General features: G+C 53.3%; 1 protein-coding gene across 18 annotated transcripts in view; it reads right to left on the bottom strand.

Annotated features, from left to right (window-relative positions):
• The window catches only part of MYT1L (myelin transcription factor 1 like), a 422156-nt gene that overhangs the window by 132855 nt on the left and 262576 nt on the right, over positions 1–26725 (bottom strand). For all 18 annotated transcript variants that reach the window (XM_027077770.2, XM_027077768.2, XM_027077773.2 and 15 more), the window contains exons 5-8: positions 25969–26125; positions 11163–11217; positions 10957–10990; positions 10600–10662 (exon numbers count right to left, since the gene is read on the bottom strand). In XM_027077770.2, coding sequence (XP_026933571.1) covers positions 10600–10662; positions 10957–10990; positions 11163–11217 — 152 coding nt within the window. In that variant the 5' untranslated portion in view covers positions 25969–26125. The remainder of the gene's footprint in view (positions 1–10599; positions 10663–10956; positions 10991–11162; positions 11218–25968; positions 26126–26725) is intronic.

Raw genomic sequence — 26725 nt, 5'->3', positions numbered from 1 at the left:
TGGTGGCCAGTGCCACCACCCACGGGCCCAGGACTTGTAAACTATAAAGTGCTTCTCGCATAGTCCTGCTGCTGTCGTTACTGTTACAGGCATTACAGGGGCTTCCCGTAGGGAAGGGGGGAGGGGCTACAGCGGCGTTCCCGATGTCTGCTGGCCAGGACCCTTCCTGGCGGCCACCGTCCCACCATGCTGCGTCCCACCTGTGAGGCCTGTGGCTCCTTTAGCCACCTGTCCTTGGAGAGAACTCTGTCGGCACCCACCCCGCCTGTCCCCACCCCTGGGCCCCCGCCGGGAGGGGGTGAATCGAGAAGACACGAGGAGGGGCCTGTGCCCATATGTGGCCCCACCAGGACGGAGTCTCTGTTCCTGACCCCATGCCGAGTAGCTGCTCTCCACGTGACGGGCCAGGTCTGTGTGAGCAGGGACCGGAAGCATCCACGAGACCGAGAGCGCACGACCCGCGGTTGAGGCCTCTACTCCAGGACTGCCGTCTGGCGGACCCTTCCCCGGATGGCGCCTCTGCCTCCCGCCCTCTTAGCTCAGCTGCTCTCTGGAGAAGCACACGGCACCGCTGGGCCCGCTCCCCTCCAGCCTGTCCTGCCCACCTGCTCTCGGGGGAGCACAGACTCTCCACTCACAAGCCATTGCGCTGGCCAAGGGGCTCACAGAGCGGTTCGGGCGCATCCCTGAATCGTTATGCATTATTTACGAGTGGAATTTCTTCCAAGATGCTCATTTCCCTGCTCTCGCTCCCTGGAGTTTTAGGAAATGCATCCACTTGTACGTGAAGCGTATCCCTGGCGATGTTAAATATAGCATTCGGTAATATTCACAGCCCGGAGAGTGGCTACTAAATTACAATGAGTGGATCTTTCAAAGTCTGTTGAATCATACAAATGGAGAGCAGCACTGTCCCTTAGCGGGAAAGGGAAGGTGCGTTTATCTTGAGGATCCATTCTAAGCCCACAGGGCTCGACGGAGACTGCCGGGGCCCAGGCACGCCTGTCCGAGTCAGGCTCCACACAGTCTCCAGGGCGCGTCCGGCTCTCCCCAAAGCCCGCCCGCCCGGGCCCTGCATCCCTGCGTGCTCCTGGCTGCCGCGCTCTTTTCAGGCCAAGGCCGTGGGGCAGAAACGGCCAGGCGGCCGCAGCGCCTGGCTCTCAGACGGCACGCTGGCCCAGGGCCTGGAGGGGGCTCCGAGCAGCCCTGAGCCCCTGGACCCTACCCGTGAGTGCAACACGATGCCCGGAGATGGCTCTGGGGGGGTCCCAATCCGGGACGGGGCTGAGCCTGGCGAGGCCGCCTGGTCTGCCCTGACCCCTTCCCAACCAGGCCCGCTTCCTTGATTCCACCGTGGGAGGAGAGCCGGATGCAGGACGGCACTGTCCCCAGTTGGGAGTCGTCCTCCACGGCCACAGGGAGGCCTGGGGAGCGAAGGTCATGGCGGCACCACGGGGGCATGGCTGGGGCTGCTGGGGGGACAGCCCTCCTCCCCAGCTCCTGGAAAATGCTGGGGCCACATCACGGTCACAGGCAGGGCTGAAGTCTGTGAGGTGGGACGCCAGGCTGTGGCCTCACGTCCGCCCAAGTCTGTCCGGCCGGGACCGAGACGTTCCCGGGCCGCCCCCCACCCGGGAGAGGGGAGGAGGACAGATTTGTGAGGCAGCTTCTGGCACTTGGGATCTTCGGGGCACGGCTTTTGTCACCACCCAAGATTTTTCAGATTCGTACCCGCTCCTGCTAGATGCTTCTACCCAGAAGAAGTCTCCTTCCTCTGTTACCTGCAGACTCCCTCTGACCAGGTGCCTGCCTTCTGTATACACAGACCTGTTCCTTGGGCAGCGGTTGTCCAACTCAGGGAGCATCAGAATCCCAGACCGCGGGGCCCCCTCCGCAGCGCCTCATCCAGCGGGTCTGGAGTGGGGCCCAAGCACGTGCTGGCTTCCCAGAAGGTTTCCAGGTGGCACTGATGTTCCAGGTCACGGAACCCTGCTTTGAGAACCCTTGCCTTAGGGGCACTGACCCCGCCTCCAGCTCCAGGGGTGGGCCCAACAGTCAGGAGGGCGATCAGGGAGGGCTCACAGGTGGCTGGAGACCCAGCTGGAGCACTGGAACAGAGGGTGGTGTTGGCAGCTTCTCGGAAAGTTCCCCCTTGTGTTTCCGTGAGGTCCTAGAAGTGACGCGTCCAGTGTCTTCTGTCCCGTGACTCGGGAGAGCTTTGCAGCAGAGGGGCCGGTGATGGGGCACAAGCCCCTGAGGGAGGGGGGCTCTTTGTTTCCAGTTTACGTGAGACGGTTAATTCTGCATTTTGTACGCCCGTCGGACGAGGGTTTTCCATTCACTGCAGCTGGCGACATACTTAGTCACACAGAAACTTTTCACACAAAAGCACTAAAATCTCACTGAACGAAAGCAGCGTTACCGCTAAGTGAGCACTTCCTCCCTCCGTCTCTTGCTAATTCAGTCAGGAAGAGGGTACGGTTTCAATCGGGTCTTGGGGTCTGATGTTTGACACACCGTTTTCTCTTAGGGACACAAGATCAGAGAACGAGGAGAAGGGAGTCCTCACGAGGGTCCTCAAGGTGTGGGTACAGGTGAGCGCAGCGTGACCGCTCTCCAACACGGATTTAAGGAACGGGCTCACAGTGGGGCTCACCAGGCGGTTCCCCCAAAACCGTTCGTTGTGAAACAGATTCCGGGCGCTGGGAGCCCTTCCTGGAATCCTCACCTGTGTGCACGCTGAAATCTGGTGGGGGGTTCCCCACCCGGAGATCCCCTCTCCCCCCGCCTGCAAGCTCTCATGTGGGGATGTGCACCTCGCAGCGGGAGGACCCTGGCCCCTCCTGTCCCAGGGGGAAGAGTTGTCAGCACTGTGGGTCCCACAGTGGCTCAGCACCCCCGACCTCAGGAACCCTCCTGTCCGCGCATCCCACGGAGAAAGTGGCTGCCGTAATCCTGGTGCACGTGGTGGCGGTCAGAACTGAACTTGGGGAGAACCCGAGATGATGCCTGTTGTTCCCACCAATTTCTGAGGAGTAAACACTCTGTTGACGTTTCAAAGCCATGTTCACATAGTCTCATCATTAGTCAAGAAATGAGAGCCAGGTTATAAATGCTACGTCTAGACTTGACCAATGCAGACTGCAAATGCCACCGAGTGTCCGCGGGTATGCTTACGGACGTTCGTAACTGCCCGAAAATGCCCAAGTTCCTTCTCTGTGAATGTGGAATTATTTGAAACATATATAGAATTTCGTCAACATCAAAAGCGTGCCCCAAATGCGTTACGTGTTTTGTTTTCCAGATTTAAATGCACCGAATCAGTCACGCTGAGCTCTAAGATACGTGATGAAACAGGCAACGGCCAGAGACCTGGCCATCTGGGCAGACGTACTACAGGCAGCAAGCAGACTGCGTTTCCAGGATAACGGCCAGGGAGCTTTGTATTTATTTATTTATTTTTCCAAATAAAGGATGTATTGTGACAAGAAAGGTTAAGTGTCGTCTCGGTCTGAAAGGACTGTGCCTGCATTTCGTCTGTCTGCACACATGTGACTAATGATAAGCTGTGAGCGGCGAGTCCGGGAACCCTCCTGCTTTGATTCTACTCCATACAAATAAGTCCCCAGATCTCCAAATTTCTGCCCCCTGTACCGTCGTGCAAGCTACCAAATTGATATTAAAACATATATGCCCTGACTTCTGGTTTATAATGCCAGTGACGAACAGTAAAAAGGAGAGGCGTGCCATAGGGTTCACGGATGGGGTGATGGCGTGCACAATGACGGCTCGTAAAGAACGAGGGGGGAGTTCTTGACTCTTGCGGGTTCGTGAAGTAAAACACCGATAGCCTGGCTGAGTGGCTTCGTGCACAGAATTTTTCATGAGCGTCCCACGGCGTGCCCTGCTGTATGGCATCCATACATTAATTAGAGCATTCAGCAAGCACTGCAGTGTGCCCCATGCACCCGAGTGAATCTTCATTTTTCACATGCAGGCCCTTACTAATTAAAATCAGCTTTGCAATTAAACGTGGAAAATTGTGTTAAACTTTCAAGCGTAGTTAGAAAAAAATGCAATTATGCTGGGGTGTTTTATTTTAATGCAAATGAAATTTCTATCAGTGTGAAATGGGTAAAAGCGAAACGCAGGGATCCCTGTTTCTGCTTCCTCCCTGTTTCTTCCTCCTCTTCTCTTTCTTTCTTTCTTTCTTCTTCTTCTTCTTCTTCTTCTTTTTTTTTTTGGATTATAGATGCTCTTCTCTGTTGCACATTGCAATGCTCCACTCCACTATCTCTCGCCAGTACCTGGCTCTGTTCCAAGGCTTTTAGTGAGTGCTCTCTGCCAAGGCATGAATAATACAGCCCCCAGGCTGTTGGCAGAATCCAAATGAGGCATGCGTACATCAGGAAGCAAGCCCTCGACTTCAGCTCCAGAACAAGCTCCAGTGAAGACAGGCAATTATTCACCCGCGGCTGCCGCCATGGCAATCACACTGGCGGGTGCAGAGGTATACGAGATGGGAAAAAAAATCTGAATACGGAATGTGCACAACAAGCCAGAGAGAATCCAATAATTTTCTAATGAAAAAGGAAAGCTACCATTTGGCGCTTTTAATTTTAAAGTTTCAAGATCAATTGACTTGACTCAGAATTTTCTAAATTGGGGAGGATTGAAATATGATACTGATACCCATCACCTAGCTTTTGGGTGCTTGTTGAGTGGGCAAGACTCTGAAGGTAGATTTCAGGTCAAATATTCCATCAGAACCTTATGCCCAACAAACACATACTTTTAGAAACTGAAGTGAGGGGTAAATATAAATGAAATCCACTAAATTTCAGAAAGAAATCTGGAGAGGTCACACAACAGATGAGTGAGGAATGAATCTAAGTTAGGGGTTTCCTCTGTCTCTCTGTCTTTCTCACTAGAGGCTCATACAACAATCGCTATTCAGAAAGAATCCAACAATTCCAAATGTTCCAGGGTGTACATAACTATTACAGAAAAGGCTACGATTCAAATTTCTCTACACTGGTTAGTATTAATCTGTAATAGATATTGATATATTTTTTATCATTCCTATTTCTAATTGGCATTGGTGAAATTTCTAAAAACTTTAAGAATAGTAAATTGACCATAATTTTGGCAATAAATTTAGCTTACAGAGATATACCCCTTTCTAAACATTATTTTGCTTTAACACAAACAATATTTCATATCAACAGGGGGAGAAAAACATGCATTGTGAATATAAGGCAGTAGAGTTTTCAATCTTCGTTAAACGTTCGTAAGTAGATTTTTTGCAGAAATGCTTTGACATTTGGCATTTTGCTCCTATCTTAGTATCCCTTCTTGCAAAGCTCTGGATTAATAACCACATCTCTCCGTCGTGTGGCTGAGCGGCCACAATGATTTTACAGAAGAAGTCATATGTGAGGCTTCTTGTCACCATGTCCCCACCCTTCCTTGAGATGTCCATCTTTGGCCGGGGGGACGTGCAGCCTGAGGTGCCCCCGCCAGCTCCAGGGTCAGGCTCAGCAGACACGGACACCCTGCGCGGTGGTGTTGCTCCCTCCGCGGGCCTTGGCGACGTCTGCACACTTCCCACCTGGCCTGGCCCCTTCTCCGCCAACACATTCACGGGCCGGCAACTCCCTGAATTCCAAGGGTGTAGCTTCCACACATTCCATTTTCTCTGCCACCTTCCCACCGCAGAGATAGCTGTGGACATGTGGGAAACCAGTGGTTTTTCACCCATGGGCGTCTGACATGCTTACACTCTGGGAAAGGAGGTGATGCGGAGGAGAGCAGAGGGGGCTCAGGAAACTCCTGTCCCTGAACTTGGGCATCGAAGACTTTGGAAAACCCACTTAAGATAGGTAGTTTTGGGGCACTTGGGTGGCTCAGTCGGCTGAGAGTCCGACTTCGGCTCAGGTCATGATCTCACACTCCATGAGTTCGAGCCCCGCGTCGGGCTCTGTGCTGACAGCTCGGAGCCTGGAGCCTGCTTCGGATTCTGTGTCTCCCCCTCTCTCTGCCCTTCCCCTGCTTGTGTTCTGTCTTTCTCAAAGATGAATAAACATTGAAAAAGAAGTGAGTTTTCCCATCTACAGAGAAGCCCCGTAGTTGGACCCATGTTTGAGATACACAAGGGTCTCTAGCTACCTGTAAGTATCGCTAAGAAAGGTCGTATGCACTCAGGGAGGCAGAATTCACTGAGCCACATGTGAGGCTGTGTGACAGTGAGTCCAAAGGAAGAGGTCACTCACTGCATACAGAAGAGGCTATGTTAGTGTCCTGGTTCATAACAGGAGACTTATTTCTGCCCTGATCGCCAAGTCCGTAGTGTTTTTGTCACACTTGTATGGTGGTAACACGAAACCTCAGGTGGGAAAAACAGAAGTCAGACTCATGTGTCCAGATACCAACGATGCTTCTGAAGAGAAACGTTTCTGATGTTGATTAGCTTCATGAGGGGCCTGGTCCTTATTCTGTCTTCCAGGGCACAGAGTGTTGACTGAGCCTGGATCCCTGCTGGTCACTGGATGGCAATTCAGATGTGTTTACCTCCGGCACTAAGGGACTGATGTACCACTTGCACCAGGTAGTGGAACTCTGTCTCTCTTTTTTCCCATTTTTGCTTCAGCTGCCCAAAGACTCAGAACAAAACGCAATGCTCTGCTCAAACCCCTGACACATCCTGGGTTTCTGGTAAAAGTATGTTCCTGTTTCCCTCACGTGCTTCCTAATTTACATCTTTGATCCAACTTTTAATTGTGCAGAGTTGCACACGTGTTTACCAGCTACTTCAGACTGTTTATGACCCGTGAACATAAACAGATGCCCGTGGGGGCACCTGGGGGCTCAGGTGGTTGAGCGTCTGACTGAAGCTCAGGTCAAGATCTCACAGTTCATGAGATCAAGCCCCATGTCAGGCTGTGTAGTGACAGCACAGAGCCGGCTGGGGACTCTCTCCTTCCCTCTCTCTCGCTCTTTGCCCTCCCCTTCCCCTCAAAATAAAGAAATACACTTAAAAGAAAATAAAAACATACCCATGAACAGGCTGTCTTTTGTTCAAGCACAGTATAGATTTCCCACACCTGCCTCGAATTACTTTCCGCGTGTTCAAATAAATAGATGTGTCCACATACTAAAGTACCTTTTTACTTGACTACGAACTGACATGATTTATGAATAAAATGAAATTATATCCTTAATAAAATGAAAATACATTCCCTGAATATCATGTTGCTAAAATACCAAAAGTGTGGGTAATTTCATCAAAACCAAGACCCAGGCTGCCACTCTTGTCACACTGGAAGAGGCTGGGTCTCGTTGGGGATGGAACAGCAGAGAAGTCAAGGCCACACCTGTGCTGTGGGTACGAGGTCAGGGCCACACCCGTGCTGTGGGTACGGAGGTCAGGGCCACACCTGGGCTGTGGGGTGCGTGCAGACACTTATGTACATAAATAGCTGTCAGAGGGGAGAGACTTCGGTAGCAGGGAATCTTTTAAAGCCAGAAATAATTGAAATGTTACAGATTTGAAATAACACCAGTCACAAGATGTTAATGTATACATGAGTCTCATCTGCTACGAGAAGCACCTTTTCGGTTTAAGTAGTTCAAATGTCATCCCTTAGTTAAAAATTACCGGTAATATATAATCACTAGGGAAATGAAAATCAAAAACTACAATGAGATATCACCTCACACCTGTCAGAAATGGCTAAAATCAACCACGCAAGAAACAAGTGCTGGCGAGGAGGTGGGGAAAGAACCCTCGTGCGCTGTTGGCGGGAATGCAAACTGGTGCAGCAGCACCGGAGACCAGGGTGGAGGCTCCTCAGAAAACTGAAAACAGAGCTACTCTATGATCCAGTGGTTTCACTACTAGGCATTTGCCCAGATGGAACGAAACACTAATTTGAGAAGCTCTATGTACCCCTATGTTTATTGCAACATTAGCTATAATCACCAAGATATGGAAGCAGCCCGAGTGTCTCTTGGTAGGTGAGTGGAGAAAAACCACGTCGTATGTGTATATATATGTAGGAATATTATTCAGCCATAAAAAGAAGGTATTATGCTAAGTAAAATAAGTCGGAGAAAGGCAAATACATATGGGGAATCTAAAAAAAAGCCAAAGAAACACACAAAAAGCAGAATCGGACCTCTACGTACAGAGGACGAACTGGTGGCTGCCAGAGGGATGGGGGTGGGGAAGGAGGAAGACGGGTGAAGGGAAGGAGGAGACACAGCTTCTGGTCACGGAATGAGTGAGTCACGGGGATGAGAGGCAGAGCACAGGGGACACGGTCGGCGATACTGTAACGGTGTCGTACGGGGACAGATGATGACTACACTTGTGATGGTCACAGCCCAACGTATAGAGCTGTCAGATTATTGTGCTGCACGCCTGATGCTAATGTAACATTGTGTGTCTACCGTCGTAGAGAATTATTGACAACATATAGACATCAAAAATAAAATGGACAGCCCTGACAGTCTTGTCGAGAAGCGGCTTATGTGGTCACATGAGTTCTCAATGGTGATTAGTTCTACATAACAAAGTCTGTAAGTATCTCATTCAAAAACTGAGGAAATCGAAGTCCTAAATGTTCAGTAATCTGTCCAATGCCCCTCGCTGACTCGTGGCGCCGTGGTGCTGGAGGAAAGTCCTTCGTCCGCCGCCACCACATTAACTATTTCTACCAAAATGTTAGAAATTTTAACAATTACGTAGAATATGACTTGTGATAAAAATTATGACATTATTTTAAATTCAATTAGAAATGGGTTGAAAAATTGTCTAAAATTGGATGTTTCCGTGACCCTTCTCTAAAGTGCCGGCCCCATCACTCCTGGAAGATTCGCACGCTCTGTGCTCACACCCGCATCGTGTCCCAGAAGAAAATGCAGGCTGGCGGTCTTGAGGCCACCCCCAAGCTAAGCGCCAAAGTTCTGTGCACGCGGGGAAAGAGACCTCACAGGCAGGTGTGCACGCCCATGTCACGTGGGGACACGGACACACCGCTTGATGCGCCTTGGGTAAGAATGTGTTTCAGAGGATTCTTTGGAAACGTCATGGGTTTTCCTGAAAAACCGTGGTGATGAATTGTCTAGCTAACATCTAATTCAAACTTTCTAGCCAAATGTAATCACTCCTTCCGGTAACAGTATGATAAATTTTAACTATTGACTAATCAAGAGAGGAATAATGGAAAACCTTGATTTCATTCATGGCTTGCTAACTTGTTTTTCATTGAAAACATAAGCAATGTGGTTTTAAAAACCTTTAGATTAAGAATTTACAAAATAAATTCTTATAAAATAAAATAACATACTTTAAGTAAACTAATTATTTAACTTACATACTCAGTAATTTACTATAATATACAATAACAATAATAATATGATAAATTGAATTTAGGTTTTAAATTGCCAGATTCCCTTAGAAACGACCTGTCGTTCCTTTGGTATGTAGAGAAGTCTGATAACCATTTCATCATGGATGCTTGTTAAAAATTCCCTGTCTCCTTAGATGCTAGCATGGGGGTTTGGGGAGTAATTTGTAATTTTCCCCTTGATTTTACTGAAGGACAATCAAAATAATTGCTTGATTTCACCCATAAATTAATGTTCAGCTGAAGAGGAAATGAAACGTAGGGCAGCGCAGGCAGGGTCACCCTGAGGTGTTTCAGGCACACCTGGTCGAGGGTCTGAGCTTTCATTACGTGGGCTTCCTTCTTGATGGTTTGTTAGGATGAACGACCTTAGTCCTCGCAACCTAATTTGTGAAAAATTAGCTAAAAATTTATTCTAGCTTGTAAACATCTCCAACTCCTCACGACCGAAACCTTCCCTTGAAAGGTAAAGCTACATTAATAGCACAGGGAAGAAATTCCTTATGCAAAAGTAAATCTAAAGATTGATCTCTTCATGACTCTCAGCCCTAGATGTGCAATACAATTCTGCTGTGATGCGTTTTTAGCAATAATTATCTAGCCACCTGATCTCCTGGATGTTCACACCCAGTGCCGTTATGGACCTAAACTCCAGTGTTTGCAAGAATAATATAATCGTTTAAGCCCCAAAGTCTCATTAGTGTGATCTGTCCTGGACGTTAATCTCCTGCCGGGACCTCCCCCAGCAGCTGCCCAGGTGCCCACCTGGGCTTCCTTTCCCAGGACAGATAAATTATGGAAGCTGAGCTCCTCCAGAAGGATCAGGAAGGTCACACTTTAATTTACCATCCGTGACTTGCCACCCTGCAGCTACCAGAATGAGCACGTGGGCACGGACAAATAAGCCGTCCCAGTGAGGCAGAGGGAGGCTCTTAGCAGGTGCCCTGTGTGTGTGGGAAAATGAGTTTAAGGCTGGTCTTAATTTGTGTCATCTTATGTATTATCGTGAATTCTGCCCACCCTCTGAGACCCTGCCCGGGAAACCAAAGGCTGAATTCACAGCAGAGGAGTGGAGGAAAAGACAGCACTCACTCTTTTCCAGGAATACCCCCCACTCATTTTCGTCCTTGGGTCTGGGTCCCTCAACAAGCCACTGTAGACCGTATATAGTGAAAAAGGCGGCCGTTACCTTCTGTGTCTTGCGTATTTGCCACTGACGTGACCGCTGCCATCACAGCCCGGCGTGGGACAGCTGCAACGGGAAAGAGGTAATTACATGGGGGCTTCGCTGCAGGCGGGTGGGACTGAGCGCTTGGTGGCATCGGGGGAGGGGCACACAGAGGGACGGAGAGGAGGCAAATCTGGAAGGAGGGAACAATTAGGGCTGCTTTTTCTTAGCAGGTCTCAGGGAGTTGCCTCCATCAGTGCAGCAGGGTAGGAGCAAGCTGCCGACAGACCGGGGGCGGGAGGGGAGCGGTGTGCCCATTAAGAGGCATGGGTTCTCTACACGGCTTCTGGGGATACATCGTGCCCACGGAGTACTAACCTGAAGGGCTCCTGTATGGCTGGTTCCACGGGAACTGCAGAGAGATGGGAAACAGAGATTTATCATCGATCACACGCGCCCTCTCCCACAGAAAGCTATGGAGAGGGTGGTGTCAGAGCAGGTCCGAGTGACCCTCACACCCAGCTCCGCAGGACAAAGGGGACCCTGAACGGGGCCTCCGGGGGCTTGGAGAAGCGCGGACCTACCTCGAACCCCTTTGGACCGTGTCCGATGGCGCTTTTCCTCGGCGTCCACCTCCATCTGCGGATAGACGAGCAGGTGGTCAGTTCGGTCAGCAGCGCATGTGGCCAAACACGGGCGTCTTAGTGGCTACGGGGCAACCCTCTGGGAGAGCGACATGGGGGGAAAGCAGCAGGCAATCTAACTGTGTCACTTAACAAAGCAAAGCGGACCTTGACCTTGCAGGGGACGCAAGGTCAGCGGGAGGCCCCACCCTCTGTAACGGGGGCGGGGGGGGGGGGCGCTTTGATGAAGCTTAAGCACAGCCTCTTTGCCCTTTTCAAAGACCGATTGGGAGACCTCGGCGTGAGTTCCGAGTCGCACTTTGTAGCCAGCACCTGAGAGGTAGCCCTTATGTTTGCAGGAAGGTTCATACGTGTAGGCTGGAATCTCCTCGGAACCCAAAGTTGAATCCGATCACACAGTTAAGGGGGGCGGGCAGGTGTGGCAGGACATGTCTAAGCCGGGGGCTGATGCCATGTCATCTAGTTCCGGGTATAATCACCATCCACACTGCTCCAAATCATTAGGATGCTTTCCAGGGACGAGGCCCTTTGCTCATGGTAACCAGCCCGTTTCACAGGTCACAGACTACCGAGCATTTTTGCGTGTTATTGTGTCTGAGCCTCACAATTTTCTAAGAAAGGTATCTTTACAACTGTTTTGCAGATGGGACTTGCCCAAGACCGTCTAACTAGGAGTTTTGTTCAGGGCCCTGAAACCAAGCCACTTGTCTCTACACAACATTTTTTTTTTTAATGTTTACTCATTTATTTTTGAGAGGGAGGGAGAGAAAGAGAGAAAGAGAGAGAGAGAACATGAGCCAGGGAGGAGCAGAGAGAGAGGAAGACACAGACTCCGAAGCAGCTCTAGGCTCTGAGCTGTCAGCACAGAGCCCGACACGGGGCTTGAACCCACAGACCACGAGATCATGACCCGAGCTGAAGTCAGACGCTTAACCGACTGAGCCACCCAGGTGCCCCTACACATCATTTTTAAGACCAGTGCTGGAGGGACGGACATGTGCCAGTGTATTGGTACACCCAGTATTTCCACATGTCTGGATAATTTATACACGCAAAGTCGCATAGTAGGAGAATTTCACTCAACAGAACAAGGGGGCTGATGGGAGGAGAGCGGTAAGAACGGTCCGTCTGATCATGAGGACAGGAAATTTCAGCCCCATCTGTGATGTCCTTGCCCACCCAAGCTACCAGGAGGCAGAAGACAGGCGCACGAAGTGTCCTCTCCTCCATGCATGGTTCGCCTGCCCCGCAATTTAGGACGAGAAGGTCGCAGCGGGGCACAGAAGGGTCGTAAGGGCATGTGGTCGGTCAGACTCCCACGAGGGAGAGAGCAGGGCAGGTCTGCTGTCACAAGCAGCTGCCGGCGAGGGGTGGCTCTTCGCGGACGCAACGCTCAGGCAGTGCGACACCAGGCTCCTGAGTTAGTGTTCCCTCCAACTGACCGCCAGACCCTCATTCATTAATACTGTGTGCTGAGTATGGCGGCAAATGAAACACACATACAATAAAAAACATAGCTCATTTAATGAGTGTCGTGTCTTTTAACGGAAGACATGTGTGTGCAGATGTAGGGCTGTAGATTCAATCAGATTCGGATCTGAGAAGGCGAGCAGCCAGAGTGAGGCGGGTCACGGAGAAAGGGCTTCACAGGGGAATCTGTGAAGTGCTGAAGCACTATCTGAACGAAACAAGAAACAGGTCGTGTTTTAAGCCTGTATGGAGACACGAGAGACCCAGTCATGGGCGAGAGAGAGGGAGTGGGAGTGGGTGGGTGTGTTTCCTGGGAAGCTGGCCGTCACGGAGCTGGTGCCAGCAAGGTCGGTCCTGACGAGCGGGTGGGGGCTGGGAGCCACGGCCTCGGGAAGAGTGGGGGGCACGTCGAGGGCCTGGCACACCCAGAGGGGGCCCTGCTGCCCCGGTGGGTGTACAGCTGCAGCCGACCCTTGGGCACGGGGCGGGATGTCTCAAGTGTATTGTGGAAACAAATTCAGCAGGGGTTGAGAGCCTGTGGTGGGAGCAAGGGGGTGTCCGCAGAGACGGACGGCGCTGGGAGAAGGAGCCCCGTCGGGGTGGTGGCTCCCTCCTGGAGTGCGGTTGTCCGGAACAGAGACGCAAGAAGACAAAGATGGCCGTGAGGGATGTTTCAAGAACAGTCAGCGTGATGCAGGCTCCGCTGTGCGCCCGCCTTCCTGCCCTTGCTCTGGCATCGCAGCCGGGGCACAGGGTGCGAGATCCCCGAGGGCAGGCACGCTGTGTGGGTTCGCGGTGTGAGTCAACAGCACCTCGGGGTAACGCATCGATGCTCCAAAATTGCTTCCCTACCTGGCAACATTTTCCAAACACTGTGGAATGCTGGCAAGGCAGGTGGGGCCCGTGTGACCCAGAGCAAGAGTGAATTAACCCTCAGGAGGTGATGGAGAACGTACCAGGCCACGTTCCGTGGAAATGCTGTGTTTCCTGCCACGTGGCCCGCCAGGCTGTAGGACTGCGGATGCAGCGATTGTGGGGTGAAATCCTACTCTTTAAGGAGTTCAAGGCCGAGCACTAGCTTTCTGCTAGGGTAGATGACCTGAAAGCCGTTCTCACTGGGGCACGAGGACGTTGGGACACGCTGCAGCCAACCCATTCTGGGAGGGCCAGGGGGGCTCTCTGGGGAGGGGTGGAATCTGATCTGAGTTTTAAAGGTTAATTGCTGGGTTTAGATTAAAAGTGGGTGGGGTGCTCATGTTCCAGGCAGAGGGAATGGGATGTGCAAAGAGGTCTGCGGGCTTGGGGGTGTGCTCAGGGCACCCGAGGAGGGGAGGGCGGGCTCAGCCCGCTCCCTCCCCCCCTAGGAGCACGTGGGCCACTCACCCTCCGTTCCTGGCACTCAGCCTCTGCAGTCTCTGATGGGAAACCCGCCTGTTGCTTAGGACAGACCTTGCGGCCAAAGGGTGCGAGGCTGGCATCCCTCTGTGGGTATTAAATGGAAAAACTCAGCCTCATTTGCTAACTGCTCATATAGTTGTGTGAGGATTATTTTATTTTTTTTACGTTTAAATTTTTAATCCATACTTTACATATAGAAGGACGATCTTATTTCCTTCCAGGAGAAGTGAGCTCTGCCGCTAATCCCTCGTTACACGAACCTCGCTTTCCCGCTACGCCACAGTACCCCTCTCGCTGATGTTACCCCTCACCCAACCTGGGGTCTACCTTGGGGCCATCGCACACCACTCTTGTACGTGTTTGTCGCAGCGCTGATCCCGCTTGAAGTTCAGGGCTCCGTGACACGTTCCGCTCGCTGTCAGGGTGACTCGGGGTAATTTGGCAAACATACGGGAGGCACCAAGCACACGGGGGCTCCCTTTTCTTTCTCCTTCAGCCAACGACCCCGAACGAAGAGCTCGAAATGGTTTTGCATTTCACTTGCGCTCAGATGTGTCAGTGCACAAAGCGCCGGTGAAGTTCAGGTTAAGCAGAAAGCGTGCGATCTGTCACCCAGAGTTTGAGGAGCGTGTTCGTGTCCTGACGTTTACGCCTACAAGCGTGTGGTCGAAGGTGAGCTGACAGCACGAGCTCATTCACACACCGGCTCCTGTGGGACCCTGGTCTCGCCCGCCTTCTCACCTCCTCGTCTCCTCCTGTGGCTCCCCTGTGGCTGGCGGCTGCCCTGTGCGCCTGGTGGACCGTGGTGCCCACGTAGTTCCTCCAGTGCCTCTGAGGCGTCAGTGGGTGATGCCACGTCGGAGTCATCTCAGGTCTGCTCCTCCCCGGAGCCCGCGAGGGGCAACCCTGCCGTCATCGCCTCACTGCGTTCCCATCCCTCTCCAGCAAAGCACATCTGGAAAGCGGAGCCTCAAAGCCGCACTTAGCGGGAACGCTTTTGTTTCTAAGTCGGGCGCTCAGTTTTAAAATAAGGAGAGGTTTTTCTTAGGAATTTTAAACGGTTTTATTCTTAAAGGAAAGGCTCAAACGTAGGACATTTACTTTGGAGCCAACGAAAGCCATCACACTGATTTGCTGAAGAGAGAGTGAACTGGTTTGTAATACGGGACGTCACCCTTGGAGTCAGGACGCTTTTATGATTTTCCCTCTGTCATCGCCCCCACCCCACAAAGTGCACACTTCCTTCAGGTTGAGGCTCCGTGAAGATCGTAGAACATTAACGATATCGGAGCCTCACACGCTGCTCTGGTCCCTCCAGTCCTTAGAGGCTGCTTTCTGTGGGAAGGTGCTCATCGGGCCACAGCAGCGAACCCCAGGGAGGGGCGCGGGGTCCCCACTGCCGGCCACCCCACGCTCCGGCGACCTGCGCCTTCCGGCGGGACCAGGCCAGGAAGGACGGGGTCACAGCCTCCCTGGTGCACAGCTCGGACACAAGCTGAGCCCGAGCTCCCTCCCCCAGAGACGCCCCTCAATTATTCAGGAAGCAATTACCTATGCTGTCAATTAGCCAGACCCTGTCTTTCACCTCCCGCTGCTCAGCACCGGGTCCTTTCACTGCTCATTAGCACCGGCAGGAGGAGTGGGCTACACGCGCCCAGAGGCGGGTTCATTTAGCGAGCGGTGTGGCAGGTGGGAAGGTCTGCAGACGCTACTAACGGAGAGAAACCAGAGCGGCCGGCAACCTCAAGTGTGCGGATCAAACTGCGCGCCCACGTTTCCTGTGCACTTTTGTTCCCGTGAACCCTTGCCCCCCCAGGCAACCTTGGCTCCCGTGGCCTCCGTGTCCCCCCCTCGGACGCATGGAAGTCTTGGCTCATAAAAACCCATCGGTACAGATCAGCAAGGGTCAGAAATTATATGTTGTTGGCATCCTTGAATTGTGTTTAGAATAAATACGATTGCAGTTAAAAGTCGTTTCCCGGGAGGGCTGGGGGGCTCAGTCAGTTAAGCGTCCGACTTCGGCTCAGGTCATGATCTCGCGGTTCACTGGTTCGTGAGTTCGAGGCCTGTGTCGTGTTCCGTGCTGACAGCTCGGAGCCTGGAGCCTGTTTCAGATTCTGTGTCTCCCCCTCTCTCTCTGCCCCTCCCCTGCTCGCACTCTGTCTCTCTGTGTCTCTCTCAAAAATAAATAAACATTAAAAAAAGTTGTTTTCCACACGATGACAAAATGTTCTGCTTTTTAGTGAATTTAATGTGGTGCAGATACATTACATTTTGGGAGTTCTGTTCGATGTTTACGTTAAGTGACAGGACGGCATGCTGTTAAGACGTTGCCAAGTTAGGAGAGACAGAAGTGTCTCCAGCTCAGGCCTCATGGTTTGCAATGGTTTCAGTTTTAGGTCTCCAACCTCACAGGCTGGAAATGAGGAAAAATCAGGCAAATACAACAGGTGTAAGAGCCTTGTTTTGTCTGCTCCTACTTTCCTCTCCCTTCCCAACCTTTCTCAGCAAGGACTGGTGGCCACTGAAACCAACCTCCAGGGAAGGCGGCCCATATCCTGGGGATTCTTCACCTTGACTGATCCCGTGACGTGTGCTTGGGGCCAACAGGGGCAAAGAGAGAGGAAAAGAAAAGTAGGAATTATCTGAGCAGAGAAGAAAGTGAGGGTGCAGCCATGCCTCCCCCCCTGCCACCTGGGACCACAGTGCACGGTGTGGTACGGTGACCCAGGGGAGCCACGTCACACACTTATCAGTGACGGAGCGTAGGACAATATAGGAATGAGCATGTTTTTATTAAATGTTTATTTGTTTTTGAGAGAGAGAGAGAGAGAGTGACCAGGGGAGGGGCAGAGAGAGCCGGACACAGAATCTGAAGCAGGCTCCAGGCTCCGAGCTGTCAGCACAGAGCCCAACGTGGGGCACGAACCCATGGACCGTGAGATCATGATGACCTGAGCCGAAGTCGGATGCCCAACCGACTGAGCCCCCAGGTGCTTCAGAAATGAGCGTATTTGAGGATCATTTAAACGAGGAGATTTGGAGGCTAATTATGTTGCAAACTTGTGAACAAGTTCAAGCAGGTGGCATACACAAAAATTTAGAAATTCGTTACAAAAGCGTGGCGTGCCAGGGCCTGACCATGATGGGAATGGAGGAGGGAGGCTGCACCCTTGCTTTGCTTGTGGATTCCTTGTCATCAGGCCCTAAGGAGGCAGAAGCGTTTACGCGTCCGGTTAAATGTTGACCTTGAAGTGTCATACTCTTCTCGGACTCTTGTCACCGACGATGGCTTTCTGCTAGTTTTTCCCCAGACGGAAGCCCTGAACGGTGGGCACAGACACCCAGCTGTGCGGCAGGAAAACGCGGAACACAGAGAGCAAGCAGGAGAGTCTGTGACCCCCTGGGTTTCTCGTGGTCTTGAGAGAACTCTGGAAACTCCTCGCCGCTGCAATGTTCCGGGTGCGCCCCGTCCACGGTGGTGGTGGTGGTGGTGGGAGTGGTTTGAGTGCCGTGGGGGGAGTGGCCACGTTTTCAAAAGAAGCCATGTGGACTGGTGGTCTGACCAACATTTATGCTGTGTCCTGGGGCAAAAGCAGGCTCCAAAGCCAAGTTACTGGAACTCGGGGACAGGGAGGGAATCTCTGGCACGCCTAGATAGGACAGCTGAAATCACCCGGGAAGCATGCTTGCCCTCAGGGCTCGGGACTGTCACGTGGGCTGATGCGCCAGTATCATCAGGGAACCCCGGGAGGTCACCCTTCCAGGCAACACCGGGGAACCCTTAGTAAACCAATGCATGTGGTTTGGGACTTAAGGCTTTAAGAATAACGCGACGAATCCTAAGAAGAACCCTCAGGAAACAGCAGTCAATGGAACAGCGGTCGGCCATGCAAATGCCCTGTAACAGGGGCCCTCGAAAGGAAATCGGTCCTCTCGACGCAGTCACTTGGAGAGCCAGGTGCTGGGGATGCTGCTAGTTCAGGCGCCTGCACAAGGGGGCCCCACGCTGACCCCCGATCCCCGTGCACGGACCTTGTCTCTTTACCCCAAGGCCTGTGTGTGTTGGGGGGGCAGGGCTCGGTCCAGCAGAGGCAAGAGCACGGCCACGAGGAAGTCCACTCCACTCCAGCCTCTGAACGTAGGAAAAGGAAATTGTGAGGAAAGAGAAAATGATCTTATTCTTGAGGCACGCGGACAGGCGACCGCGGGCGTTGTGGGTTCGTGAGCGAAGGAATGAATGAAGAGAAGAGTTACAGGCGCTGATGCTTCACTTGCTCAGCTCCACTGTTCAATGACTACTGATTAGTAACTTTATTAGCGCTTTAGAACTTTTGTGATCAAACGTAAGGCTGCAAGGGAAGTGCGCCCCCTTCCCCCAGGCCGGCAGGCGCTGCCTCTGCTTCTCTGCAAGCACGCGGGAGGCCACGTCCACGGAGGTCTGCACGCGCCCACTGACTTCACGTTGGGGGTGGGGGCTGCGAGCTCTGAGGAGCCTTTCACAGCCCGGAGGATGGGGGTCGGCCCGTCAGGAGCCCCAGATGGCTTCCTCACAGGCACGTGGGGGCCGGGGACCTAGTGGAGCGTTGGGGACCAAACCCAAGTTTCGAAGGTGACTCCAGGGTGATGAAGGCAGTGGCTTTTAACAAAATGACTCCCATTTGGTTTCGCTCCTATTTGGGTGACCTGGCGATCTTACATCCGTAAACAACCCTCTTCCCAATTTATATCGTCCATCACGGCTGTGGTGACACCGACATCCCAGAGGTGGTTCTGGGGGGCAGCGGGTGGGCAGAGTCCATATTTCACTGCTGTTTATGGTCACGGTGGGGTCTTTACTTTCAAGTGTGGGACAGCCGAGCAGGGACGGGACGGGCGCCTGCTTCCAGAGCTTTGGGTGAAATGCCAAGTCAGGAGCCTTAGTTTTTGTAAGATCGCTAGTGCTCTTTTGGCCCCGAGTGAAAGCGTAGAAAAGACGCCCGCGCCTGCACTGATCGGGTTCTCTGACTTCAGGTGTGCCCCTATCACTGCACCCCTTTATCCCGCCAGCAAGTTCTGGCAGAAAATGCCGAGAGTCAGAATGCAGGACCGGGACCCAGAATGGTTCTGCTGGGCTCTCAGTGCTTGCCCTGTGGAGCTAACACCCACAAATCCGGGGGCTTTATATGCGATTCTGCACTTCTGATTTTTCTGGAAAAACAGGAGGATCTGGAAACACCGCACTCGGTTTCTGTCAGCCACAGCCGGCGGGACAGGCAGGTTTCCCCGTGGCCGCCGTCACCTGAGTCCTTGTCCATCCCGTGCCTGGTGGTGACAGCAGCCCACTGCGGGGCATGGGACGATTCTCTCTGTCGACTGCAGCAGCTTCTCCTGTCCCTGCCCTGGGGGATACCCGAGTCCGAGGAAACATCTAAGTTCCGGGGCCCGGAGAGTCACACACGTGGTAGGATCTCAGGGAGTTTCATAGCGTGTGCTGTTCCCATCCTGGCTCTCAAGACCCGGGTTGTCGGCCGAGGCCTCCGTGGGCAGCGCAGCCAGCCGGGGCGTGCCGGGAGGGCACGCGTGGCCGCGAGGGCCTGCTGGACAACTCTGGGTTTGCCTTGCAGGCCGCAGCCAGGGAGCGCGGTCCCCCGCCAGCCGGCCGCCCAGATGGAAGGGCTGGCCACGTCCGGGCCTTCTGTGTCAGCAGCGCCCCTGGCTCGTCTCCATGGACGCAGTCTGGCCCGCGGTGTGACGGCAGGCTCCATGTTCGCTAACTGCGCGAGGCCAGGCAGGGTCCGGTCTGTGGATCACGGTTCTCTCGTCTGTGAAATTCCTGCTTATCTCCCTGGGCGGCCGAGAGGCTCGAACAGAACGACTCCATGGGAGAATCCAGCATGGCGCCTGGTGCACCAGAAACACTTCCCTCCTTCCTCCATTTTCCAGGTGTGGTGCGTGTCCCCAGGGGTGCTGGCAGCAGAGAAGCTCACGGCGTCCGAGTTATGGGCACATGTGTCACTTGTGATGCACGTAGGATGCTGTGCTCTCTGTATTTTTAATCACCTTTGCTAACACCAGCATTTTATTGGCCTCTGAGTATGTGAACCAGTTCAATGGTGCACAGCTTGGGAGGACAGTCTCCATAATGACCCCGGGCTAGAAGTTCAGTGTGTGTGTGTGTGTGTGTGTGTGTGAGAGAGAGAGAGAGAGAGAGAGAGAGAGACTCTTGGTCACCTCCCTCAGTCCAGCTAACATTTCAACGGGGCTGGAGACTCATCGCTCCCAAAGCCAGGCAGCAGGCACATCTTCCGAGAAGCTGCCGTCCTGGGAGCCTGGAAACAGGGCATCGCACCCAGGGTGGCTCTCCGTGGCTCCCAGGGCTGTGGGAGAAGCTGGCAGGGGCAGCCCCGGTTGGTGCCTGGCCCAGAACGGTTGCTTGATAAACACTGGCCGAGTTGTGCTAAAAATAAAAATATCACAATCCCCTTAAAGGTCACGCGGATGTTGGGCAAACTTTCTTGGAAATATGGAAAGAAGTTCTACAGAGTAGAGAGGAGGACAACAAAAGTGAACTACTTTCTAGAAAGGAACATTCCTACCTAGGAAGGGGCCGTTCACAAGTATTAAGAAGGAATATTCAAAACAGGATCAGTGTGGTGGCTGGTCGTTGGTGTTTCCTAGACAAGTATGGTCTGAAGTAAAAACCATCAATCTCAGCCCGCGGGGCTCCAATGACGCCAGTGTCCTGCCGGGTCGTGGCGTGGTCGGGGGGAACCGGCAGGGCCCCTCCTGTCCAGTCCACTCGGGGCGCGGAGAAGGGGAGCCCGTGCTGCAGGGGCTCCGGGGACACACTGTGGCAGCAGCCCCCGCACCTTCTCCTGAGCGGTGCAGGTTACAATTTGCAAACTACTTATGACCAGCCAGTCGCTTTCGAGAGCAGGACCTTTATTCTCTCAGAGGGTCTTCTGTGTTCGTACCATTTCTTGTAAATAAAAGACCCTTAAATAGCTGCCAGATCAAGCAAGGACAGACACGCAAACAAAACACTGTAAGACAAGGTCAAGTGCCGACATACGAGACCGCCGTGTGGCGTCACTGGAGGCAGTGCAGAGCGGGGGGCAGCTGCTGGGGTCCTGGAGCTGAACCCCCGGGCCCGTTTCTTCGTCCCCCGCAGCTGCACGAGCTTGGACAAGGAGCTAGCCCGGTGCGTCCCCGGTCTCTGCTCCCACGAGGAGCCCGGGGTGTTGGGAGATCAGAGGAGGACACAGCTTTGTGAGCTCTCGGGGAAGAACTAGTCCCAAGTAACCCAAGGGCGCTGGGGTGACGGGCTAGGTGTCGCCCGGTCTGCTGAGCGGCAGCGCGTGGTATGGACCCAAGTCCCGGGCTCAGGCCACATCATGCACAGCAGTGCAGTCGGCACAGGCCTTCCACGGGCCGTACAGGTGGAGGCCGGCTGGCGAGGGGGAGCGGCACGTCCGGCACCCCTGGTCTTCCCGTCAGGAGGGCCACCTGGCTGCCACCGTCCTGAGGAGCATCCCCGCTCGTCCCTCACAGCAAGCCGGGTCACCCACGCACACCTGCCCGGTGTCTGCTTTGACCCCCACCCAGCCCGCCCCGCATAGAGAAGTCTGCCTTCCGGACGCTTCTGGCCGCCCCCACGTCCTGACTGCGGGCGAGTGCTGTACCACGTGCTCCCTGCATCCCTACATCTCTGTGTCCTCTGTGTCCCTGCGTTCCCTGTGTCCCCGTGTCCCCTGCGTCCCTGCGTCCCGTGGGTCCCCTCTGGTAGCAGCCCTTGAAGGTGGCAGGTGGCAGCACCAGGACTGATGGAGGCTGGGAGCACTGGGCCCACGCTAGCCATGCAGGACACACAGCAGGGCTGGAGCTCACGTCCGATTCCTGCCCCAGGCCCCACCAGGGATCGCCATCTTGGAGATCACTTTCCTGTGAGGTGGGGAATCCCTTCTTTCTAGAATGTTCCATCTGCTCCTCTCACCTGGCCCTCGTGCTTTCCGTTGGGCTCAGGTCCCCTCCGCCCTTTGACTTTGTTGACCTTTAGCAGGTGCCACGCCCCTCCTTCCTCTGTGGCCAGGCTGCTCCCACAGAGGCCTCCAGGCGGTTTGCACCTGTCGGGTGTCACTTCAGGGGTCACCAGCGGCCACGTCCTACAGCCGCAAAGTCTCACCGAAGCTCATGCCTCAGGAAAGCATGTGGCGCCCGACTCCCCTGCTCCCTCGGGGCTCTGTCCCCAGGCCACACCCACTGGGGACACGGCTGCGCCACCCTGGCCTCACATGGGGCCCCTGAACTTGGGTCAGCCTCGACCCCACGCCTAGCGGCCCCCAGAGCACGCCGGTCACTGTGAATCCACCCCGGAGCCACGTTCAGTGTTCCCTTGCCGCCTGGGGTCTCCTGAGCCGCGTCCCTGCTTCCTGTCCCCACGTCCATCGCTGTCGCCGCTCTCCTCCCTGCCACGCGTGGACTCTCAGTCGTGGGCTTTTCTGCCTGACAGTGGAAGGTTTTCCTCCCTGTGTCGCTGGGTCTCCGGAGGAGGGACCTTGTCACAGCCCAGGGTTGGCCTTCCTGTGGTTGACTGAATAAAGGAAGTGCTCCGAAACCTTATCACATTTGACTTCTGTCCGCCATCCGTCCGTCCCCTCCCTCCGTGCCTGGTGGCTGTCACAGCCACCCCTCCCACCGCTGGAGGAGGCGCTACCTCACGCCCTGACTGTTCCGACGCCGGACCCTCCGAGGGGCTGTGGGCTGAGACACCGCCGGCCCGTGTCCCTCGCCGAGTCCCCAGAGCCCTCCGTGCTGCCCTGCTGCCCCCCTCCCTCACGTCTAAGCAGCGACGCCCCCTCTCTTTCCCGGGGCAGAAACGGTCACGACCAGGAGCGTAGGAGCCTGCCCGCTGGGCAGCGGGGCATGGCCGTCTCCTCCCTCCAGCACCTTCCGCCTGCAGAGTAGCGCTCTCTCCTCCTAGAGCATCATTGGGAACACACACTGCACTGTCCCTCGGTGTGTGGACTATTGACAACAGCAGACTCTGTGCTACGCGGACTTTTCTGTGAGTTGCTATTTTCACTTACTAGGAGTCACAGCTGCCTCTCCAGGCCAATGCCGTGGACTCGACTCCTTTGAACGGGTGCATAGTATTCCCCAGAACGTGTGTCCTGTGGTTTATCCAAGCATCCCTGTAAGCTCCCCAACTAATGGACATTTAGGTTGTTTAACTTCAGTTATTTGTCTCATTCCGCTATAAAAAGAAGTGCAATAAATATCACACACATCTTTGTGCGTATCTCCATAATCTAGTCCTCTAGGGCGATATTTTCGATACTTCTGGAACACGTACAAAGCTGCGTGCTTTTTGGTGACGTGTGATGGTTCTTCTAAGAGCTTTCCCACAGTGCACCACACAAGTGTCACTTTTCCAGAGGGAAATAGATTCGCTCACTAGAGCTCCCACCTCTCTTCCCCTGTCCAGGGGTGAGCGTCCGTGCCTTCTCACGTGCTGGCCTCTTGCATTCTGGCCACTGAGAAGCCCTTATTCTCACTCTCGGCCTGTTTTTGAAATGTTCACAGCGATTTGCAATAGCTCTTTGTACATTTAAGGCATTAATCCATTTACCCATCTTATCCGTTGGGAGTATGTTCTTGTGGCCTTTTCCCCCTTGGCTGGTGGTGTTTCCCCCAGGATATGTGAAAGGTGGCGGCGACCCAGCCAGGACCTTGGGAAGAGCCGCAGGCTCTCCGGCTCGGCTGCAGTTTCTGAGTGGCTCCCCGCCCTCCTGCCAGTGCCCTGTCTCCCGGGGCCGGGCGTGTGTGGCCTCACATGGGTCTGCTCCACACCCCCGAGACGTGTCCACGAGCCCACCCAGCCCCTCCTCTAATGAACACCTGCTCCGCTACATGTACCCTCAGGTGGCAAGGCCACGGAGGCCACACCTCTCCTTCTGAAGCTACAAAAACCCACAAATGTGACCCAAGAACAGCTTTTAATAAGTAGTAGATAATGTGCTATATTCATAAGCCCAGCTGTGTGCTCTCCGAGACTATGTTCGGTCTGTATTCAGCATTTTCTACCTTCACTTCTCCCAACCCAAATTTTGATAAAGTGGCACCAAAAATAAAATTCAAAGATTCAAGGGGCGCCTGGCGGGCTCAGTTGGAACAGCATGTGACTCTTGATCTTGGGGTTGTGAGTTCAAGCCCCATGTTGGGTGTAGAGATTACTTACAAGTAAAATGTGTAAAAAAATTTCAAAGATTCAAATGTGTTTTGACCCGGAAAAGCACTGATAGAGTTGTCTATTTACTTAAGTATTTCAAATTACCCAACTGATTTTCTAGTTTGGAATTTTTGAATTCACCTTTTCATTTTAAATTAAACTATCCTCACCACACTCCATATCAGCTTTGGTGCACGACACAGTGATTCAACATTTGTATATGTTATGAAAGGCTCGCCACGGTCACCATACAATTGTTGTAACACTTTTGACTATATTCCCTTTCCTGTACTTTTTATCCCTGTGAGTTATTTACTTTATAATTGGAACTTTGTACTTTTAAAATCCAGTTAAAAAAATGTTTTGCTTGTTTTTTAAGGGGAGAACAAAGTTAAAAGAAAAAACAGAAGAATTAGAAAAGCTTATGTCTACATGTAAAGCATGTTTGTGTTCAGGGGAGAGGAACACCATTCCCAAGAAGACGTTCAGAAATTATGGTATTTCAGAGATCAGTAAATGGGAGATATTCATGAGTTTTGGCGAGAAGGGGCTGGGCTTGGAGTCTTAAACGTGAAGTTGAGTTTTTTCTACTTACTGTGTCTTTGCCCCTTGAGCCCCGTACAAATGGTACAGAGAGGACGATGTCCCCAGGCACTTCATGGGGTGGCCAGGCGGGTATGCAAGCACATAGTAGGTCCAGAGGAAATCTGTAAACTGTGTGGCACCCGCTCTGCCCGTGTGGCAGGTGGCACTATCCCCGGGTGTCCCTGCTCTGGTGGCTGTGTGGCTGCTGTCACAGTGCTGCTTGCCCTCACCAGGCTGTCACTGTGGGACACCCGTTTGTGAGTCAGCATTCCTTCTCAAGGGGAGACTCACCGCCCCCCACCTCAAGGGGCTCTCAAAGGGCAAGCAGTGGGGTATGGCACATTGACAGAAGATGACGGGACTATTCAAGTGATGGGAAAGACACCTAAAGAAACAGCACTGAACAGAAAGCAAGAGAGGAGAAAGTTCTAGAAGGGGTGTGGGGGAGGGGAGGAAGGTGCGTTCAGTTGTGACCACAGGATTTTGAGGGGGGAATGTTGTGTGCAGTTCATTGGTCCCACCTTGACCCCCACTGGGAAGTGGTCCAGTGTGGGTGGCATTGCCTCACTGGGGTCCGTCCTGGATTCACCCACTGGATTTTGGCATGTGGGTCTGCCTGGTGCTTAAAACCCCTTCTACCCTGACATTGTTTGGAACAGGTGCTCATGAGATCCAGGTGGGATTTGAGAGAGCGGTTTCAGTGGGAGGGGGACGGTTTCCATGAACCTCACAGCGGACGGGCAGCGAGGGAGGCCAGGTGGAAGGTCAAGAGACTGCCCCGGAAGGACCAAGATAAGACAAGAGCTTATGGGGGCTGAAGAAAATGTCTCTCGAACTCTTTTGAACTCCCAGCATGGAGTGTGTCTGCCCTTGGAGGGGGAGAGGTGGTGGACAGAACGAGAGATGGGGTGGATAGAGAAGGCAGGGACACTCTGATGCGGGAGGAGGGGAGGGTGGGGCAAGGGCCCAGGAGGGGTGAGAGCTGCTCTCACAGAGGGAGGATGTGTTCCTGACACTGGTGGTCCAGGCGACGTCCCCCCAGGGCGGGCCGCACACACCCTGGGGCGCAGGGGCCCACTGTACCTTGCGGGGCGTCTTCTCTTCTAGGAAGGGAGGCAGCGTGGCTCCGTGGGCAGGACGCGGGCCCAGAGTCAGGGTCCCTCTACGTTCTCTTCCTGGTCCTCCCCAGCTTGGGACTGTGGCAAAGTCACTTAATTTCCCTGTGCCTCCATTTCTCCATCTGCAAAATACGAATCACCATGTGAAGTGCCTCTGATTTCGTTAGCACGTGAGAAGGGGACATACATACATGGAGAACACCCTGTGGCAGCAGCAGACGTGGACCCTGTGTCATCTGTCCTGCCTGTGGACGAGGGTTCCCCTGGGAAGCACTCTTCCGGACCTGGGACTCTGGGAAAGGGTCTCCCCAGACACTTGCAAAGTTGGCTGTGCAGTCTGAGACCTTGTGCTGGACCCGAGAAGCTTCTAGAACTCCCGTCCCTGTGGTCCAGGATCCCTCCAGGCACCCTCGCAGAGATTACGAGATAACACTGACAATTCAGTTAACCAGCTTCACATAGATGCCACATAACCCTTCCAGCAATAAACTATCATATCAAATTGCTTTGTTTGAACAACAGGCAACTAGGTTCTGGGGTTAAATAAAAAACAAAGGTCATTAGGCCATTTTCCTCAGAACTCAGCAATTCCTTCCTGTCGTCTGGGACCCGGCATCCCTGTCTGCTGCTGTTGACCCTTGGGGATGGAGCTGTAAATCCTTTCCGGGAATACTTCTTCTCAAGGAGTGACTTCACCCACACAGGCAGTGAATAAGTGTTTG

The sequence above is a fragment of the Acinonyx jubatus genome, chromosome A3 (assembly GCF_027475565.1).
Source record: "Acinonyx jubatus isolate Ajub_Pintada_27869175 chromosome A3, VMU_Ajub_asm_v1.0, whole genome shotgun sequence".
In the NCBI taxonomy this organism is placed as follows: Eukaryota; Metazoa; Chordata; class Mammalia; order Carnivora; family Felidae; genus Acinonyx; species Acinonyx jubatus.
This window is presented reverse-complemented; position numbering and strand designations above follow the sequence as displayed.